General features: G+C 38.8%; 1 protein-coding gene across 16 annotated transcripts in view; it reads right to left on the bottom strand.

The window, feature by feature from the left end:
* mmd (disintegrin and metalloproteinase domain-containing protein mind-meld) overlaps positions 1 to 16853 on the bottom strand; it is a 642845-nt gene that overhangs the window by 259152 nt on the left and 366840 nt on the right. For 14 of the 16 annotated variants that reach the window (XM_069509480.1, XM_069509491.1, XM_069509485.1 and 11 more), the window contains one exon: positions 15391 to 15492. The exons of the other annotated variants lie outside the window; for them this stretch is intronic. In XM_069509480.1, coding sequence (XP_069365581.1) covers positions 15391 to 15492 — 102 coding nt within the window. The remainder of the gene's footprint in view (positions 1 to 15390; positions 15493 to 16853) is intronic. 16 annotated transcript variants of the gene reach the window in all.

The following is a 16853-nucleotide window of genomic DNA, read 5'->3' as shown; positions in this document are numbered from 1 at the left end:
CCAGGCAAGCAATACGCATCACCACCACGCAGCACCACACAAATCCCAAACACACTCGACGCACGTTTCGCCCCGACACCGGAGCATCCTCAGGAGATGTAGATCTTACAATGCACAATTGCAAAGATTATATTATAGCAAATTAAGCTTTTGGGTCCTTGTATATCATGGACTTCCGCAAAGTAACGCCTGCTTCTATACAACACTGGACTCCTCTCAGGGGGGGGGGGGGGACACCCTAGGACACACAATCCAGTTGGGGAGGTCCAATTTCGAGAAAGAGGTCAGCCGCCGAAACCAATTCGGTTGGGCAGCGTTCAGGAAGCTTCGAGATGTCTTCTTGTCCAAAATTCCTCAGTGCTTGAAGACCAAAGTCTTCGAAACTATGGACTTTACACACCCTTGATTTTTGCACTTTTCGTCAAAATCATTCAAATGTATGGACCCTAAAAATCTACAAGAAATATCCTCTTTTGCATTTATTAGATTAGTATGAACTCTTTACCTAATAAATAATAATGATTAATGATTAATGATTATTATGTTTTGTTCGCAATAAGGTCAGTTCTCTATAGTAATATATTCGATACTGTAAATAGAATCTGAAGTTTTGTATTGCTCTTGAAAGAGATTTTGATATCGTGATTAATTAGATCGCAGTTAAATAAACAATTGAAGTATTCATCATAGAATTCAAAGTGATCTATGATGATGAGTGAAATAAAATCTAATGGTTATTTATTGAAAGATACATTATTATCTGTAGATATCCATTATATTTTGAGACCACGGCTGTTCTAATCTTAATATGTAATAGGAAAAGGTGGCTGACTGACTGGCTGACTGATCTATCAACGTACAGCTCAAACTACTGGACGGATCGGGCTATTTGACATGCAGATAGCTATTATGACGTAGGCATCCGCTAAGAAAGGATTTTTGAAAATTCAACCGATAAGGGGGTGAACTAGGGGTTTGAAATTTGTCAATTTTTTTGGCATTTTTGTCATTTGCAAACTTGCCTGCCTCATAATAGCTATTAGTCTAGTAGTTTGAGCTGTGCGTTAATAGATCAGATAGTCAGTCAGTCACCTTTTCCTTTTATATATTTAGATCAAAATCCGGTGCGGAATTAATTCCGCAGTGCGCGCACTCCTATGTAGTAATAGTTTACAGATTTTGCGGGACAAAATGTATGTACATTTTCCGTAGTGCGTGCTAGCTCTAAGTCTCTTCAAATTCACCTATCCTAACAGGAACTTTTGCATTTTTATCAATACATGCAATATCCGGTACCTTACGCTTGCGTTACCATTTCCTATTTTAAAATAAAACAGCCAGCGTCTACAGTACGCTTAGTATAAGATTTTACGTCTCACCAAACGTTGCTAGAATTCGAGAGTCGAATCACAATACCGTCAAAGTAAAATGGACCTAAAGAGCCTTAAATTGAAGTAAAAAATTCCGTCGACCGGGTCTTCTCCGGTTGGCCGAAGGCCAAGCGGGGGTACGGGCCTCGAGCCGTAGCCTCCTTACCCGGGTAGGGCGCGGGGTATTATGTTACCCCGGTGTTGGTCTTCTAGCCGGCATTTCACCAGCTAGGGCCCGCCATCTTGGCTTGGGGCCTCGTGGTTGGTTGCGTTCCCCGCGCTGCGGGCGATAGATTCACCGTGCCTGGTCCGGTGGAGATCTCCGCGCTGCGGACGACAGGCTGGCCATCGCGCGCGGAGATAGTGTCATATATATGTCATGTCATATCATGTAAAAATTTCAATGCCACTGATTTTAATTTTGCAACGTTTCCGCTTGGAGCGCTGGTTGTAGATGTATAACAAACTTGAGCTTTAAAACAAGGAAGTTAAGATCCAGTTTACTATAATGCGGAGGGTTTTCGACACTCGAATACTATCAACGTTGGTGAGACATAAAATCTCGTATTAAGCGTACAGTTCCATATTCATTCAGGTATCCGATTCTATTTCGCAGTGCAAAATTGAAATAAGCTTGGCTAAATGCATTTGACAGTCAAATTCAAGATGGCGTCTACTTGTTCAAGCCCGTATTTCTGAATGTACCTACACATATTTAAGATTACACTTCGTACACGCTTCTCCATACAAACATATCATCATCATCATCGTCATGATCAACCCATCACCGGCTCACTACAGAGCATACGCCTTCTCTCAATATGGAAAAGGTTTGACCATAGTCCACCATGCTGGACAAGTGCAGGTTAGCAGGTAGGTATTTTATAATAATATATAACTAGCTCATGCCTACGGCTTTGTCCGCTTGAATTTAGTTTTTTAAAAACTCTATGGGAACTCTGTGATTTTCCTGGATAAAAAGTAGCCTATGTCACTCTCCGGGTTTTTGACTATAATCATGCAGAAAATCACGTCAATCCATTGCTCTGTTGTGACGTAATTGAAACACAAACCAACAAACAAATACACTTTTGCATTCACTTTATAATATGGGTAAGTGTAAGTCCCGCAAATTGCTAATGCGCGTGGCCGCCATTTTAGTGACGTCAGCACTAGACTGAAGTTTCGAGCTGATGGTATATTTTTATTTCGGCTGACGTCAAAATGACGTCATTTCGATGGTAATGAGACATGGTTCCAGCGCAATAGCAATTTGCGGGACGCATAGTGATATAATGGCCACATTTTCACTTTTGGTAAATACCATTCGAATACTTCGTCCAGTATGCAAAATAAAATTTTTATGCACTTGCTCGATGGTCAACGGATTTTCGACAATTTATTTTTTAATAATCGAAATCCGTTCGTAATCCCTTTGAAATCATTGCATTTACGAACTCAAATAACCCATACTGAACGCGGGATTAAGAGATAAAAACAGGTAATATGGAGAGTTAAAAGTTAACATTTACATTTTATAGCGCCAAAGCTCTATGCCTGAAATCTATGGAGCGCACTCTGACTTTGTTCAGACTTAAGTTTGAGTTAAAACGAGAGAGATTTATGTGAGAGATATAGCTCTGTCTCGTTTTAACTTTGTCTTGAGTCTAAGCAAAGTCAGAGTGCGCTCTATACATCTCACCCACACTAGTACAGTAGTTTTGGTCGGTGTTTATCCGACAATGACTTTGTAACGTCTAAAAATCAGATCTCGTTTCCACAACTCTGTAGAAGCTTAAGCACTGCCTGGAACATTCTGACATATTAATCTATGGAATTACATCGCAATTGAAATGACATGAATGAAATGACACACAATTAGTCACGTGAAACAGGGAAGGCATCACAAAAGCTTTACTTTTCTATGAATAGTAGCTTCTTCTAGTTTCTCGTAGCTTTAGTTTTAAGTTTGCGTAATAATTATCACCACTATATCCTATATCTTACAAATGCAACATCTGACTATCAAAAAGAGTAATTTATTACCTATTTTAAATAAATCATGTGACTTTGACTTTGAATACGTTTTCAAACTTTAATGGAATTGAATGACGGCTTAATTGAATCACCCGAGACCTGTAATCGACTGAACTAATCAGACGGTCGGTGTATGTCCGGCTAATTTGAAACTTTGAGTTCATCCCAAGATACAACACGATGTCAGCTTTGGACGACTTTGTAACGTCCAAACATAGTCGGGTATACACCGACCAAAACATGACTTAATAAAATCAGATCTCGTTTGAATAACTCGGTAGAAGTTTTAACTCTACCCAGAACATTCTGACATATTAATCTATGCAATTACATCACAATTGAAATGACACGAATGAAATGACACACAATTAGTCACGTGAAACAGGGAAGGCATCACAAAAGCTTTACTTTCTATGAATACGTTTTCAAACTTTAATGGAATTGGACGACGGCTTAATTGAATCACCCGAGACCTGAGACCGGAGCGTGCTGTGTATAAAAGTGCTATCAGACGGGATTACAATACGCCACGGTTGTGCTACGCTACAATTGTGTCGTCTGAAAATACTCTATTTTTATTGTTACTAAAGTTTGTTGAGCCGTGATAGCGTAGTGGTTAAAACATTCGCCTCCTATTCGGAAGGTCGGAGGTTCGATTCCGGACACACACTGTTAGCTTTTCGGAGCTATGTGCGTTTTAAACAATTAAATATCATTTTTTATATTTATTTATTTTTTAGTGTTTACCTAGACGGCGCAAACTCAGAAGATGCAGGTTCGATTCCTGCCGGTCACGCAATTTTTGATATGTATTTCAAATTATTTAATTAAATATCACTCTTTTAACCGTGCAGGAAAAATATTGTCAGGAAACTGAGTGTTTCCCGCATCATTTAGGCCAGGGCGGTAGACTACGGCCAAACCATTCTCACTCTGAGAGGAGAGTGCTCAGTAGTGGGCCGGTGATGGGTTGATCATGACGATTAATCTATGGAATTACATCACCATTGAAATTAGTCACGTGAAACAGGGAAGGCATCACAAAAGCTTTACTTTCTATGAATACGTTTTCAAACTTTAAGGGGACTCAGTTCGGTGCTTTCTTCATACAAACGTAGGAGGGAAATTACAACAATATTCGATATTGTACGCACAAAACTAAGAATTATATCGATTTATCTCGTCATTATCTAGGTTTATTGATATATAAAACATTGAAAAAAATATTGATTTAAAAGTTACGTGGCTCAAAAGATTCCTATTTTAACACTAAATTAATGACAACTTTAGGCGTAAATAAATAAGATTAGGGCTAAGAAAATTCTAAAACAATTTATCATTAGACGTAGTTTATTTATTCATTAGTTGAAATAACTTTACTTTGGAAACATAAATTCAGCAGTTTTTTCTCAAAAATACTTTTCCTAAACCCTTTTCGCGCGCTTGATTTCGGTGAAAATCATCGTGCCTCTCAACTTTCTCATACAATGTCAAGTGAAAAGCAAACATGTTACCCACGTGCGCTGCCAATTTCGGTCGAGCGTCCTGCGTCACCTTAATGGAATTGGATGACGGCTTCATTGAATCACCCGAGACCTGAGACCGGAGCGCGCTGTGTATAAAAGAGCTATCAGACGGGATTACAATACGCCACGGTTGTGCTACGGTACAATTGTATCGTCTGAAAATACTATATACAGGGGTAACCAGAGCGCTGGCAAAAATGGAGACAGTTGATATACTGATGATTACTGATATTATGATAACACCAAAAAAACACGTTTTTTTTAAAAATCACATTATTTTGTAAGCGTTTTCAATATAATATTGCAAATAAAACATCTGACTGACGCCAGAAGTCAACGAACGTTACGTAAGTATAAGTCATAGGCGGGGCATTGACCCGAGTTTTGCACGCTATACATTGCGGGTTTGAAAAATACTAAATCACAAAAACTACAAAGTGAGGCAAATGGTTATTGGTATTGGGTTGTGGTTAAGTAGTATAACAATTATATAACAATTATGTAACCAGAAATAACTAAACTAGCAAAAACTTAGTTTTTGCTAGTTTAGTTATTTCTGGTTACACCCTGTATTTATTGTTACTAAAGTTTATTAATAACATAAACATAAAGGTCTAAGGTTCCATTTTTACCATTTTGAACGGAACCCTAACAAACTACGTCATCGTATTTATTAGAGTAAGTTTTTATATACCAAAGTTCCATTTAGTATATCACTGAGCGCTGGAGCAAGGTATATAAAGCATCAAGTTGGTATATAACGGCTTGCTGGAATGACGCGCGATTCATTGTTGTTGGAATTACAACATTCCAGAAGTAGGTATTCCAAATTTTTCACAATTCACATATTACTCATTTATTGTCCGTTTTTCCGTAGGATTTTTTCTTTTTCCGGGATAAAAAGTAGCCTATACCCGTCCTTATGATGTATCTAACCTAACTATGTACTTAACAAATTTTGTGCTGTGAAAAGCTAGCAGACAGACAGACTACGTAAATGTATTTATTAGAGTAAGTTTTTAATATATCTACCGAAGTTTTAACTTATAATTGGCGACTGCACTTAGTAAGTAATATTTTCAAAATTAAGTTTTTTTTTTAATGTATTAGTGTAAGTAGCCGTTAGTTAATTTAATAAATAAATTAAAAAAAAAAGTTCCATTTATAAATTGCTGAGCGTGAGAGCAAAGTATAAAAGCATCAAGTGTATAAAGCTTTCCGTAGGTACGTATTTGTAGCGCCGAGCGAACTTGCTGGAATGACGCGCGACTTATTGTTGCTGGAATTACAACATTCCATAAGTATTCCAACAATGTAGCGCTGAGCTTTTGTTAGGGCGAACATTATGAAATTTTCACACTTTACATATTACCTACTCATTTATTTTCTGTTTTCCCGGTTTTCACACTAAATGACTGATGACAGGTTGCAGATTTAGCTTCCAATCCAATTCAATTCAATTCAATTCAATTTTCTTTATTGCGAATATGGGTAAACAGTAGAGATATTACAAAAACAAAAAGGTACAGTCAAATTCTGCATATTAGCACTTCGTCGGCATGGACTTCACAAATTTCAAACCCCGATTTATTCCTTAAGGCTGAAATTTCGAAAAAGCCTTTCTTAGTGGATATGGTCTACTCGTTACAAATTACACACCCTCCAAATTGTCTCTAGGACCAGCGGTGTATCAGCTGTGCGTTGATATATAAGTCAGTCAGTCAGTCAGTTAGGCCTTTGAATTTTATACATATATATTATGCAGATGTCACCCCCTTAGGGGTTCAATTTTCAAAAATCCTTATAGCTATCTGCATGCCCATACAAATTTCAGCCCGATCCGTCCAGTAGTTTCAGCTGTGCGTTGATAGATGTGTCAGTCAGTCACCTTTTCCTTTTATATAAGTATTTAGATTAGCAAAGTTTGTAAAACATATTAAAAAACAAATCCACGTGGACGGATTCGTGAGAAAATTACTGATGTGATGGTTTAAAATCCAAAACCTCTGAAGGCTTATTATAATAATTTTAATTAAATCAAATCAGGGATCTTAGCCCGGGCCTTCAGTAGGCGTATGTGGGATCCGGTCCTTTTATAATCTGGTTCGAAGGTTCGAACAAAAAGGTTAATATTCTCGTACCACGGGGAACATGTTAGGTTTTTGGACACTCCCTTGGATTACGAAACTTGCGATTTTCGTTATTATTTTTGGCTGAATTTCTCTACGTCGTATTTTTTGTTTTTGAGGGTTTTTGAGGGGAACTTTTATATGCAATATAATATGCAGAAAGATAATGCTAAAAGATTCTACAAGTAATAAACTGAAAACGCAATTAATAAAATATCTCAATGCTCTAAATTATAACGAAACTGAGGATCTTCTGATTAAAATAATATGATTGAAACAAACTAGCTAATATAAACAACAAATAATACACATACACACACGCACCCACACAAACACACACACATACACACCTTAACACACGCACACACACACTCGCATACATGCACACCACTATCACTTGTAATAGACACCGGTATAACATGTTCGACCTTAGCGCACCAAATTGTAATAACATTTATTCAAGTTTTTAGAAATGGAGAAGGCAACCCACTGTAATACAGTGTTTACTAGTGCAGGGGTTGCCCATTCATACGTCCTCAGTAGGCCTAGTCCTAGTCCTAGACCTAGGTCTACTTAATTGTTATTACTTGTTTTTATCTGTATTATTATTATAGTTTTGTTGTTGTTGTAATGTAATTTTTTGATTGAAAAATTATTGATGTATTGATATTAATCACATCATCAAGGCATCGTAGCCAATAGTGAGCGAGCGTCAGCCAATCAGAGGTGATTGCGATCGTGACATTGTAGCTGTCATTCTACCGCAATCGAGCCGCTGGAGAATAAGTTAGTAGGTACGTAAGAGAAAACGAATTGCTTTGACAAATTGCTTTATTTAACCCATCGCCCGGCCCATGGCTGAACACGAGTCTCCTCCTAGAGTGAGACGAATTTAGGCCACAGTACACTACGCTGGCCAAGCGTGAATTATCGTGTTATGAAGCTCTCAAAATTAGCATGATACTGGATAGCAAGTAGGTAAGTACTTAAGAAAAACGAGTTGCAGTCTACAACTTTTTTGTTCGGAATGACCTTCTGTAGAAGTAGTAGAGAATACCTACTTACTAGAATGGTAATTTTAAATACACATAAAAAATTGCGAACCTGCAGGAATCGAACCCGCGTCTCCTGGGATCGCGCCCGACGCGCTCGTCACTGGCAGTAAGCGGGCTGTAGCTTAGTGGTTAGAGCGTCGGGCGCGATCCCAGGAGACGCGGGTTCGATTCCTGCCGGTTCGCAATTTTTTATGTGTATTTAAAATTATTTAGATTTTTTTTTTTATTCAGATTTTCTTCAAGTATAGGTAAAAACACTATAAAAATTATAAAATATACTAGAATGGTAGTTGGTAATACATAAAGGACAAAGGTATATATAAATTTACTTGTTCGAGGGTATGTCATACCCCACTGGGGCCACTGGTATACCGTATACGGTGGGTTAAAATACCGCCATTTTGTGTGTAAGGTAATTTGTATCGAGTAAGTAGCTCGAGCTTGTATTTGATACTGTCGGGTTGCGCCGCGCAAGGGGGTGCGTTGCTTTGACAAATTGCTTTATTTATTAACAGTTTTAAAGAAGCAATATATTATGTGATTATTACACTGCGGTTTCCTTTCAGGCTTGAAATATTACCTTATATTGCTTGTACCTACTCTTATGATACTCCGGAGTCCGGAATATTAGGATAAAAATCTTAATAATCTGAATGAAGCCATTAATATGACGTATCTACAACGACTTCCAAAAGGGCTTCTTTTCTATTTATGCCGCTAGTAAACTACCTACAGTATGCGTTAGAAAGTATTGTACATTTAGATTTTTTTTTAAATTCAGATACAAGTTAGCCCTTGACTGCAATCTCACCTGGTGGTAAGTGATGATGCAGTCTAAGATGATAGCGGGCTAACCTGGAAGGGGTATGGCAGTTTTTATTAAACCCATACCCCTTTGGTTTCTACACGGCATCGTACCGGAACGCTAAATCGCTTGGCGGCACGGCTTTGCCGGTAGGGTGGTAACTAGCCACGGCCGAAGCCTCCCACCAGACCAGACCAGAAATTTAGAAATTATAAAATTCCAAACCCCTGCCAGGAATCGAACCCGGGACCTCCCACTATTAAGACCACAGCGCTCACCACTGCGCCAGGGAGGTCGTCAAATGTATGTACTTTTAGAAGGAGATAGCAGATTTGTAGAGCATTGTCTCTGTCTTTGAGACTGACAAAACTTTATATAGGTAATAGGTATGAGTGACAGATACAACGCTCTACAAAGCCGAAATGTTATTCTAAGGGCCGATGTACATTACTTTCTGCTGCGTACTGTGTGTCTACATGCCAGCGTGATGCCAGCAGAGCTACAAAATGTGTAGAGAATGTGTAGAAATGTGGAAATTTTCTGAGTGCAGTACAATTCGTCTCCACAGTAAAAGCATGCGACTTATCCTCCAGCTTAAAACAAGAGTAACAAGTTAACAACCCTTAAGCTAACCGCTCGCTACGAATAACATCACACGATGGACTTTTTAAAATTTTATTGCGTTTCTTTATGCGACTAAAACTTTGCGTCATACAAGACAAAATTTATCCTGGCACTATAGATGTGTCATATACCTATAATAAGTAAATAAGTAAGTGATGATTCTTTGTGGCGCCACAAGAGCAAGTTTTTTATATTATTTCGTCAGGCTAAATAAATATTTTGTTCTCATTTTAAAAAACCTGGCCATTTGAGTGATGTGATTTTGTGATCTGTCATCTAGGTATACCTACCTAGTATTCTATATCAATAATGATATCAATGCACTGTAGACACACGAGTAGATATCCCTACAGAGGGGAAGCTTCCTAATACCGTTCAAAATTTTATACCTATTCTTATAGGGCTGTCACCTGTTGCAGGTAAAAAATTTAAAGAAAAAAAAAATACTATACACAAGTCCCGCAAATTGCTAATGCGCACGGCTGCCATTTTAGTGACGTCATCTAGACTTCAATTTATCTCTTGGGTACACAAAAAAAGAAATATCCCTATTTTATATAGACTAACTGAAACATACTGAACAATGAGAACAATTAGAGCCTCAATAGCTCAACTGGTAGGAGAGGAAAAAGGGGAATATTAGTCATTTAACATGGCTAATGTTCTTTATTAAAAAAAAATAAAAAAAAATGGTTAGGCATTTTTGTTTAAAAAAAACCACATCATTTAAATCTATAATAAGTATTTTTTTGTACAATTTACACGTAACTAATTCGGAAGTAATATATAAATATTCTCGCTAAATATCAACTTAATGCGCACGACCCACAGCCCTGCCGTTCGCCATCGAACGGTGGTGTACCTACAGCCAGCCGCTTGTATGAAGCTTCTTCTCTGGTCCTACTCTGTGCTGTAGATACGTCTTGGTGGTTTACTTTTTACGCGTATACCGCCCGAAAACGAAACTTGTTTTATCACTTAAATCACAACTGTGTCTTCAGTACAAAGTTTGTCACACTTTTCTTTGCACGATATATTTTCTCTACTTTAACACTTTTGAAATAGAGTTCAAAACAGCACAGATTTTTCAGAATTTTCTATTCCCGTACAAAGCTTCAGCAAACTTTTAGATTCATGTGCACCTTATTGCCTAGTACACAAGGTCGGTAATTCAATGTATTTAACCGGTTCAGTGTAAAAGTCACATTATGAGTCATGAAATGTCGTTTTCCTTGTTCCTGGGAAATATTTCGAAACTTTTAAGCTTACATAGTAAACAACAGTCATGACATGATTTTGTCTTTCAGACCTTTATTTTTGGGTAAGGTATTTGTGCTGATTTTCAAAATTTGCTGCCTTTCTTCCCACAGCTGGGCAAAGAGGTGTATCATTGGAGAAAAAAACTTGCAGCTTATGTGAGAGTTTGCGATTTACACATTCCAAAGGTTTATTTATTACTATTAGGTACTAGCTTAAGCCCGCGACTTCGTCCGGGTGGACTTCACATATTTGAAACCTCTATTTTGTCTCCTTAGGAGTTAAATTTTCAAAAAGATGTCTACATCATAATAGCTATCTGCATGCCAAGGATCCCCGCTCTTCAAGAGTTGCCGGTCATCCCTGGTGTCTTCTTTTTCTACATATTAAGAGCTTTTAATCCGCTAAGATCGGTTGGTTATGCCGACGGATTTTATTGCTAACTTTCCTGCTTCTCTAGTAGTAGGAGGGCGGGTGGTGCATATCGCATTCGTACGTTGTACCTACCATTTTGACAGATTTGACTGTTTTTGGCTTGTAGTTAGTTCGTTGTGATAGTAACAACTAAAAAGAGGTTTGAAAAAAGATGGAAAAGGCGTTTTTAAAAGTAAACAATACCGCCGTTAGTATTGTAAATGTAGGTACATACTTACTTTGGTTGGTTTTAAGTTTTTCTCAATTTTGAATTTGCGCTAACGAACCCTAATTAGGACGCAAAGTTCCATTATAAATTGCAGAGTATCTCAGGCTCTTTATGGTCTAAGTGAGACTTAGCGAGTTACTTTAAAATTAATTTCAATGAATTTCCCAAAGCCGCAAAGTTGGAAAAGTAGAGTCGTTAATGTTTTTGTAATGTAATTACCTAACTTTGGACAACTACCTACTATAAATCTAAATACATTATCCATATCCTCCATACTAATATTATAAATGCGAAAGTGTGTCTGTCTGTCTGTCTGTCTATCTGTCTGTCTGCTAGCTTTTCACGGCCCACCAGTTCAACCGATTTTGATGAAATTTGGTAGGTACAGAGTTAGCTTACATCCCAGGAAAGGAGTTAGGAGTTCCCACGGGATCCTGAAAGGCCCATCCGTGTAACCGATTCATTTGAAATTTGGTAGGGTACAGAGGTAGCTTGTATCCCCGAAATTGACATAAGCAACTTTTTATCCCGAAAAACCAAAGAATTCCCAAGGGATTTATAAAAACCTAAATCCACGCGGAAGAAATTTTTTATTATAAACTAGCTGATGCCCGCGACTTCATCCGTATGGATTCAGTTTATATTTTAATCTGGGATAAAAAGTAGCCTATGTCACTCTCCAAGTCTTTAACTATACCCATCCAAAAAATCACGTCAATCCATTGCTCTCTTGCGACGTGATCGAAGGACAAACCAACAAACCAACAAACAAACACACTTCCACATTTATAATAAGGGTACTGATTGTATCTGTCGTTGAGACCAACAAAACGTCTTATAGGTATGAGTGACAGAGACAACGCTCTACAAAGCCGAAATGTCATTCTATGTATTTTTATAATTTTTATAGTGTTTCACCTATACTTGAAGGAAATTTCTAAATAATTTTAAATACACATCAAAAATTGCGAACCGGCAGGAATCGAACCCGCGTCTCCTGGGATCGCGCCCGACGCTCTAACCACTAAGCTACAGCCCGCTTACTGCCAGTGATGAAATTTGTGATGTGTATGCTCACTCAGTACTGAAGCGACTGTTTCTGCCATCTAGTAGCGACATCTTTTTGCAGTTATAGAAACTACTTTCAAAGGCCCATATTACAATGCAGCTCTTTGAACGAGAAATGACATACTTGCTTTTTACTATATTTTTATAATTTTTATAGTGTTTCACCTACACTTGAAGGAAGTCATTCTATGTACATGTTTCTGCCGCGCAAAATAGAGTATTTGTGTCTGAGTGCTGAAAATGCAACAGTAGCGTTCCACCAAGTCGTCGTTTTTCATGAAACTCTCAGTAAATTCTTGTACATCCAGACAAAGAGCATTAAAACGTTTTCCTCATAAAACAAAGTAAACATAAACCGGCCGTCAGCCTGCCAGCTTTACAGCGGGGATTTCCTCGCGTAAATTTTAGAAAATCCATAAAAATATAGTATTTACTTTAAAGTTTCGTATACTTATGAACGCGGCGCTTCCTGCACGAGGTCACCATTCCAAATGTTGGGACTCCAATGTCTAAGGGCGTGGACACATCAACACCGTGAAACGACACGAAGTCGTGCCGCGGCACGGTGCCGTGTGCGGGCGTCGCGCCGGCTCACTGCAGCAACAGTCAGTTTGTCTTTATAATCATCAATCGACTTATCCCAGAGAACTGGACGTGCCTCCACTAATGAAATTAGCAAATCAATATCGATATTATCAGCCATCCTTTTTTGCACACGTACGTCCGAACGTAGTGACAGCGAAACATTAACTGCCGAGCGGGTGCACCGTCAGCGGGTGCGGCGCGCCGTACTCGGCACCGAGCACGACGTCGTGTCGTTTCACGGTGACGGCGCCGCGCCGTGGTGATGTGTCCACACCCTTACAATTCTATAGGAATTAGCTACAACTTCATACACTTTGTCCCTTTGACACCGTAAGTTTAAGAATATTCCGATATTTGACGAACTCATTTATGAAATCACTAGCTTATGCTCGCGACTTCGTCCGCGTGGACTACACAAATTTCAAACCCCTATTTAACCCCCTTAGGTGTTGAATTTTCAAAAATGCTTTAGCGGATGCCTACTACGTGATAATAGCTACCTGCATGCTAAATTTCAGCCCGATCCGTCCAGTAGTTAGAGAGCTGTGCGTTGATAGATCAGTCAGTCAGTCACCTTTTCCGTTTATATATTTAGAAGAAGAAGATGATTAAAATTCCATACTGAGTCAAGAAATTAAGAAGAGTGTACTATTTTCAATTTCTGAGAAGGACATACTACCAATAATTAATATATACAAAGCTTTCCCTGGAAGAACTAGGACAAATCAGCTAGTAATTTATTCAATTACACTCAAATCAAGTCTGTACATAGCTAAACGTACAAAATCACACGTAATGACCAAACTTTGGATTCCTCTGCCGAAATTCAATTTGCCACACCGATCCCCTCCACTGCTATACGTGGAGGTTCCCGATATTAGCATTTGAATAAAGCTCGCAACTTGGAATCAATGGCGTAAGATTCGACGCAGCCCTCGCTAAATGTACGCTCGGAATATTTTATTAACATGACCCCTCTGGCCTCTATTTCATAACACTACCTTTAATACGAAGATACGAGTAATATAATTAAGTAACAGTAGGTACTATGATTTACTATGAACAGTGCGTGTTGCCAGTGATGACATATGGATCCGAGACATGGTCGCTAACCACGGGTCTCATAAGAAAGCTCACAGCCAGAGTCGCTAATCGTTACTTAAGATTGAGTTAAAACGAGACAGACGTGAGAGATATAGCTCTGTCTTATTTTAACTAAACTTAAGTAACGATTAAGCGACTTTGAGTACAGCTGTCAAAGTCACTTAGCGGGCGATAGAGAGAGCTATGCTTGGAGTTTCTTTACGTGATCAAATCAGAAATGAGGAGATCCATAGGAGAACTAGAGTAGAGTAGTAGAGTTATAATTATTACATACAAAGCTCTCTCGTGAAGAAACAGAACAAGTCATCTAGTAATTTAATCAATTACACTCAAATCAAGTCTGTACATAGCTAAACGTACAGCGAAATCACACGTTATGACCAAACTCGCAGGCCAACTTTGGATTCCTCTGCCGAAATTCAATTTGCCACACCGATCCCCTCAACTCCTATACGTGGAAGTTCCCGATATTAGCATTTGAATAAAGCTCGCAACTTGGAATCAATGGCGTAAGATTCGACGCAGCCCTCGCCAAATGTACGCTCGGAATATTTTATTAACATGACCCCTCTGGCCTCTATTTCATAACACTACCTTTAATACATATGGAAGATACCAGTAATATAATTAAGTACAGTTCTTGCAATTCACGAAGGCTACTGAACTATACTTGTGGTAACGTCGTTTACATGATCATTGCGTGTGTGTGCATGTCGGACCAATCAGTCGCGAGCAAGCGCTGTCAAACGCACACATTTAGTGTACCGTACTTACCTTACGTATACCGATACGACTTAAACACAAGCATGAGTCAGTGGCCTTCGTGAAATGCAAGAACTATAACAGTAATATATTTTAGTGTATACAGGATGTAACCAAAACGCTAGCAAAAACTTAGCGTTATTATTATACTACTTAAACAAACTCCAATACCATTTGCCTTATTTTGTAATTTTAGTAATTTAGTAATCTTTCAAACCCGCAATGTATAGCGTGCAAAACTCGGTTCAATGCCCGGCCTACGACGCGGCATTGACTCTCAGTCGTCTAGATACTTTGTCCTATAAATAGCCAGAGGAATACAAATTCAATTCCTACCAATTCTGCAATTTTTGATATGTACATATTTACCTACAGTTTATTCTACATTATTATATCAACACTTACGCGGGTCATAGAAGTCGTACCTTTATCGGTCCAGGACTTGTTAGCAAGGTTGCACTTGACCGCGTCGCACAGTGACAGCTTTGCCCCGGGCTCTCCAACAGGCAGCGACCGCGTCTTCGTCCCTATCATAATGACCCGTGTAAATATTGATATAGCTAACAAACTGAGCTACAGTACGCAACAGAAAATAATGTAAGCTATTTCAACTTGGGTAAGCAGTTCTTTTATGCCTCGATGACCTGCACGCCACTGCACATGATGCCGCCCCTTTTTTACTTTAGCCGTCACTAAAGTTGACAAGGAGTGGGATCATGCAGTGGCGTGCACGTTATAGAGGCCTAAAAGCACTGCTTACCCAGGTTGAAATACAGTTTGCGGCCGAAAATAATGTACATCAACCTTTAGAAAGAGATAGCGGATTTGTAGATTGTTGTTTCTGTCGTTGAGACCGACAGAACGTCACATAGACATGAGTGACAGAGACAAGGCTCTACAAAGCCGAAATCTCGTTCTAAAGGTCGATGTACATTGAGAACAGACAAAATGCTTTCACAAAATCGTTCAAAATTATTATCAAATCAAAATGACATTTTGGAAATGAAGATAGTTTTGTTGATAAAGTTTTGCGAGACTGCAAAGTATGCTATTTATTTATTGTAGGTACAACTTTACAAAGGTTTTTTTTACACAGTTTTAAGCCAATATAGTTTAAGACAGAGCCTCAATAGCTCAACCGGTATGGGAGTGGACTGAAAACCGAAAGGTCGACGGTTCAAACCCCGCCCGTTGCACTATTGTCGTACCTACTCCTAGCACAAGCCTGACGCTTAATTGGAGAGGAAAGGGGAGTCATTTAATATGGCCAATATTCTTTAAAAAAAATAAAAAAAATGGTTTAAAACTATGTAAAAACCCTTTTAAAAAGTTTTACAATAAATCTATGTTTTATAAAAAATATTTCTTTAGTTAATTTAAATAAATACGTACAGTACCTACCTACCTAGGTACTTACTGTGTTTTACTAAACACAAGTCTCATTTAAGTTTAAAACCCAATTTTAAAATAGAGGAAAAAATGTTTAATTGTAATAAGTACAGTGCGACAAGACAATCTTGGCGCGTGGCGAAAATCGGAACTAACGTTGCCGTCAAGTGTCCCCTTTTTTCTAGTTTGAATAGTCTAAGCCTTTGTTCACCAACAGCGCCCCCTGTCAACTACGGCAAGCTACGGGAGTTCGCGCACCACTGGCACAAGAGGCGGAACAGTTCGGACCGTGATCGTGGACCAGTGGGTGTTTGAGGAAGGATCCGGACCACGGGGCACGCGGGGATCTGCGTTTGTGTGTACGTCTGCCCCAGAAAGGGGAGAAAGACAAAAAGGGACAAGGAAAGGATAGAAAGAATTTGTAGGGAGTCAAGAAGGCGCCCCGGGAAAGAGCCACCGAGTAAGTACCGAACGGGCGCCCTCCCGCGTTTCTGCCCAT

The sequence above is a fragment of the Maniola hyperantus genome, chromosome 3 (assembly GCF_902806685.2).
Source record: "Maniola hyperantus chromosome 3, iAphHyp1.2, whole genome shotgun sequence".
NCBI classification, from domain to species: domain Eukaryota; kingdom Metazoa; phylum Arthropoda; class Insecta; order Lepidoptera; family Nymphalidae; genus Maniola; species Maniola hyperantus.
Note: the sequence above shows the minus strand (reverse complement) of the source record. Positions and strands in the feature narration are given on the sequence as shown.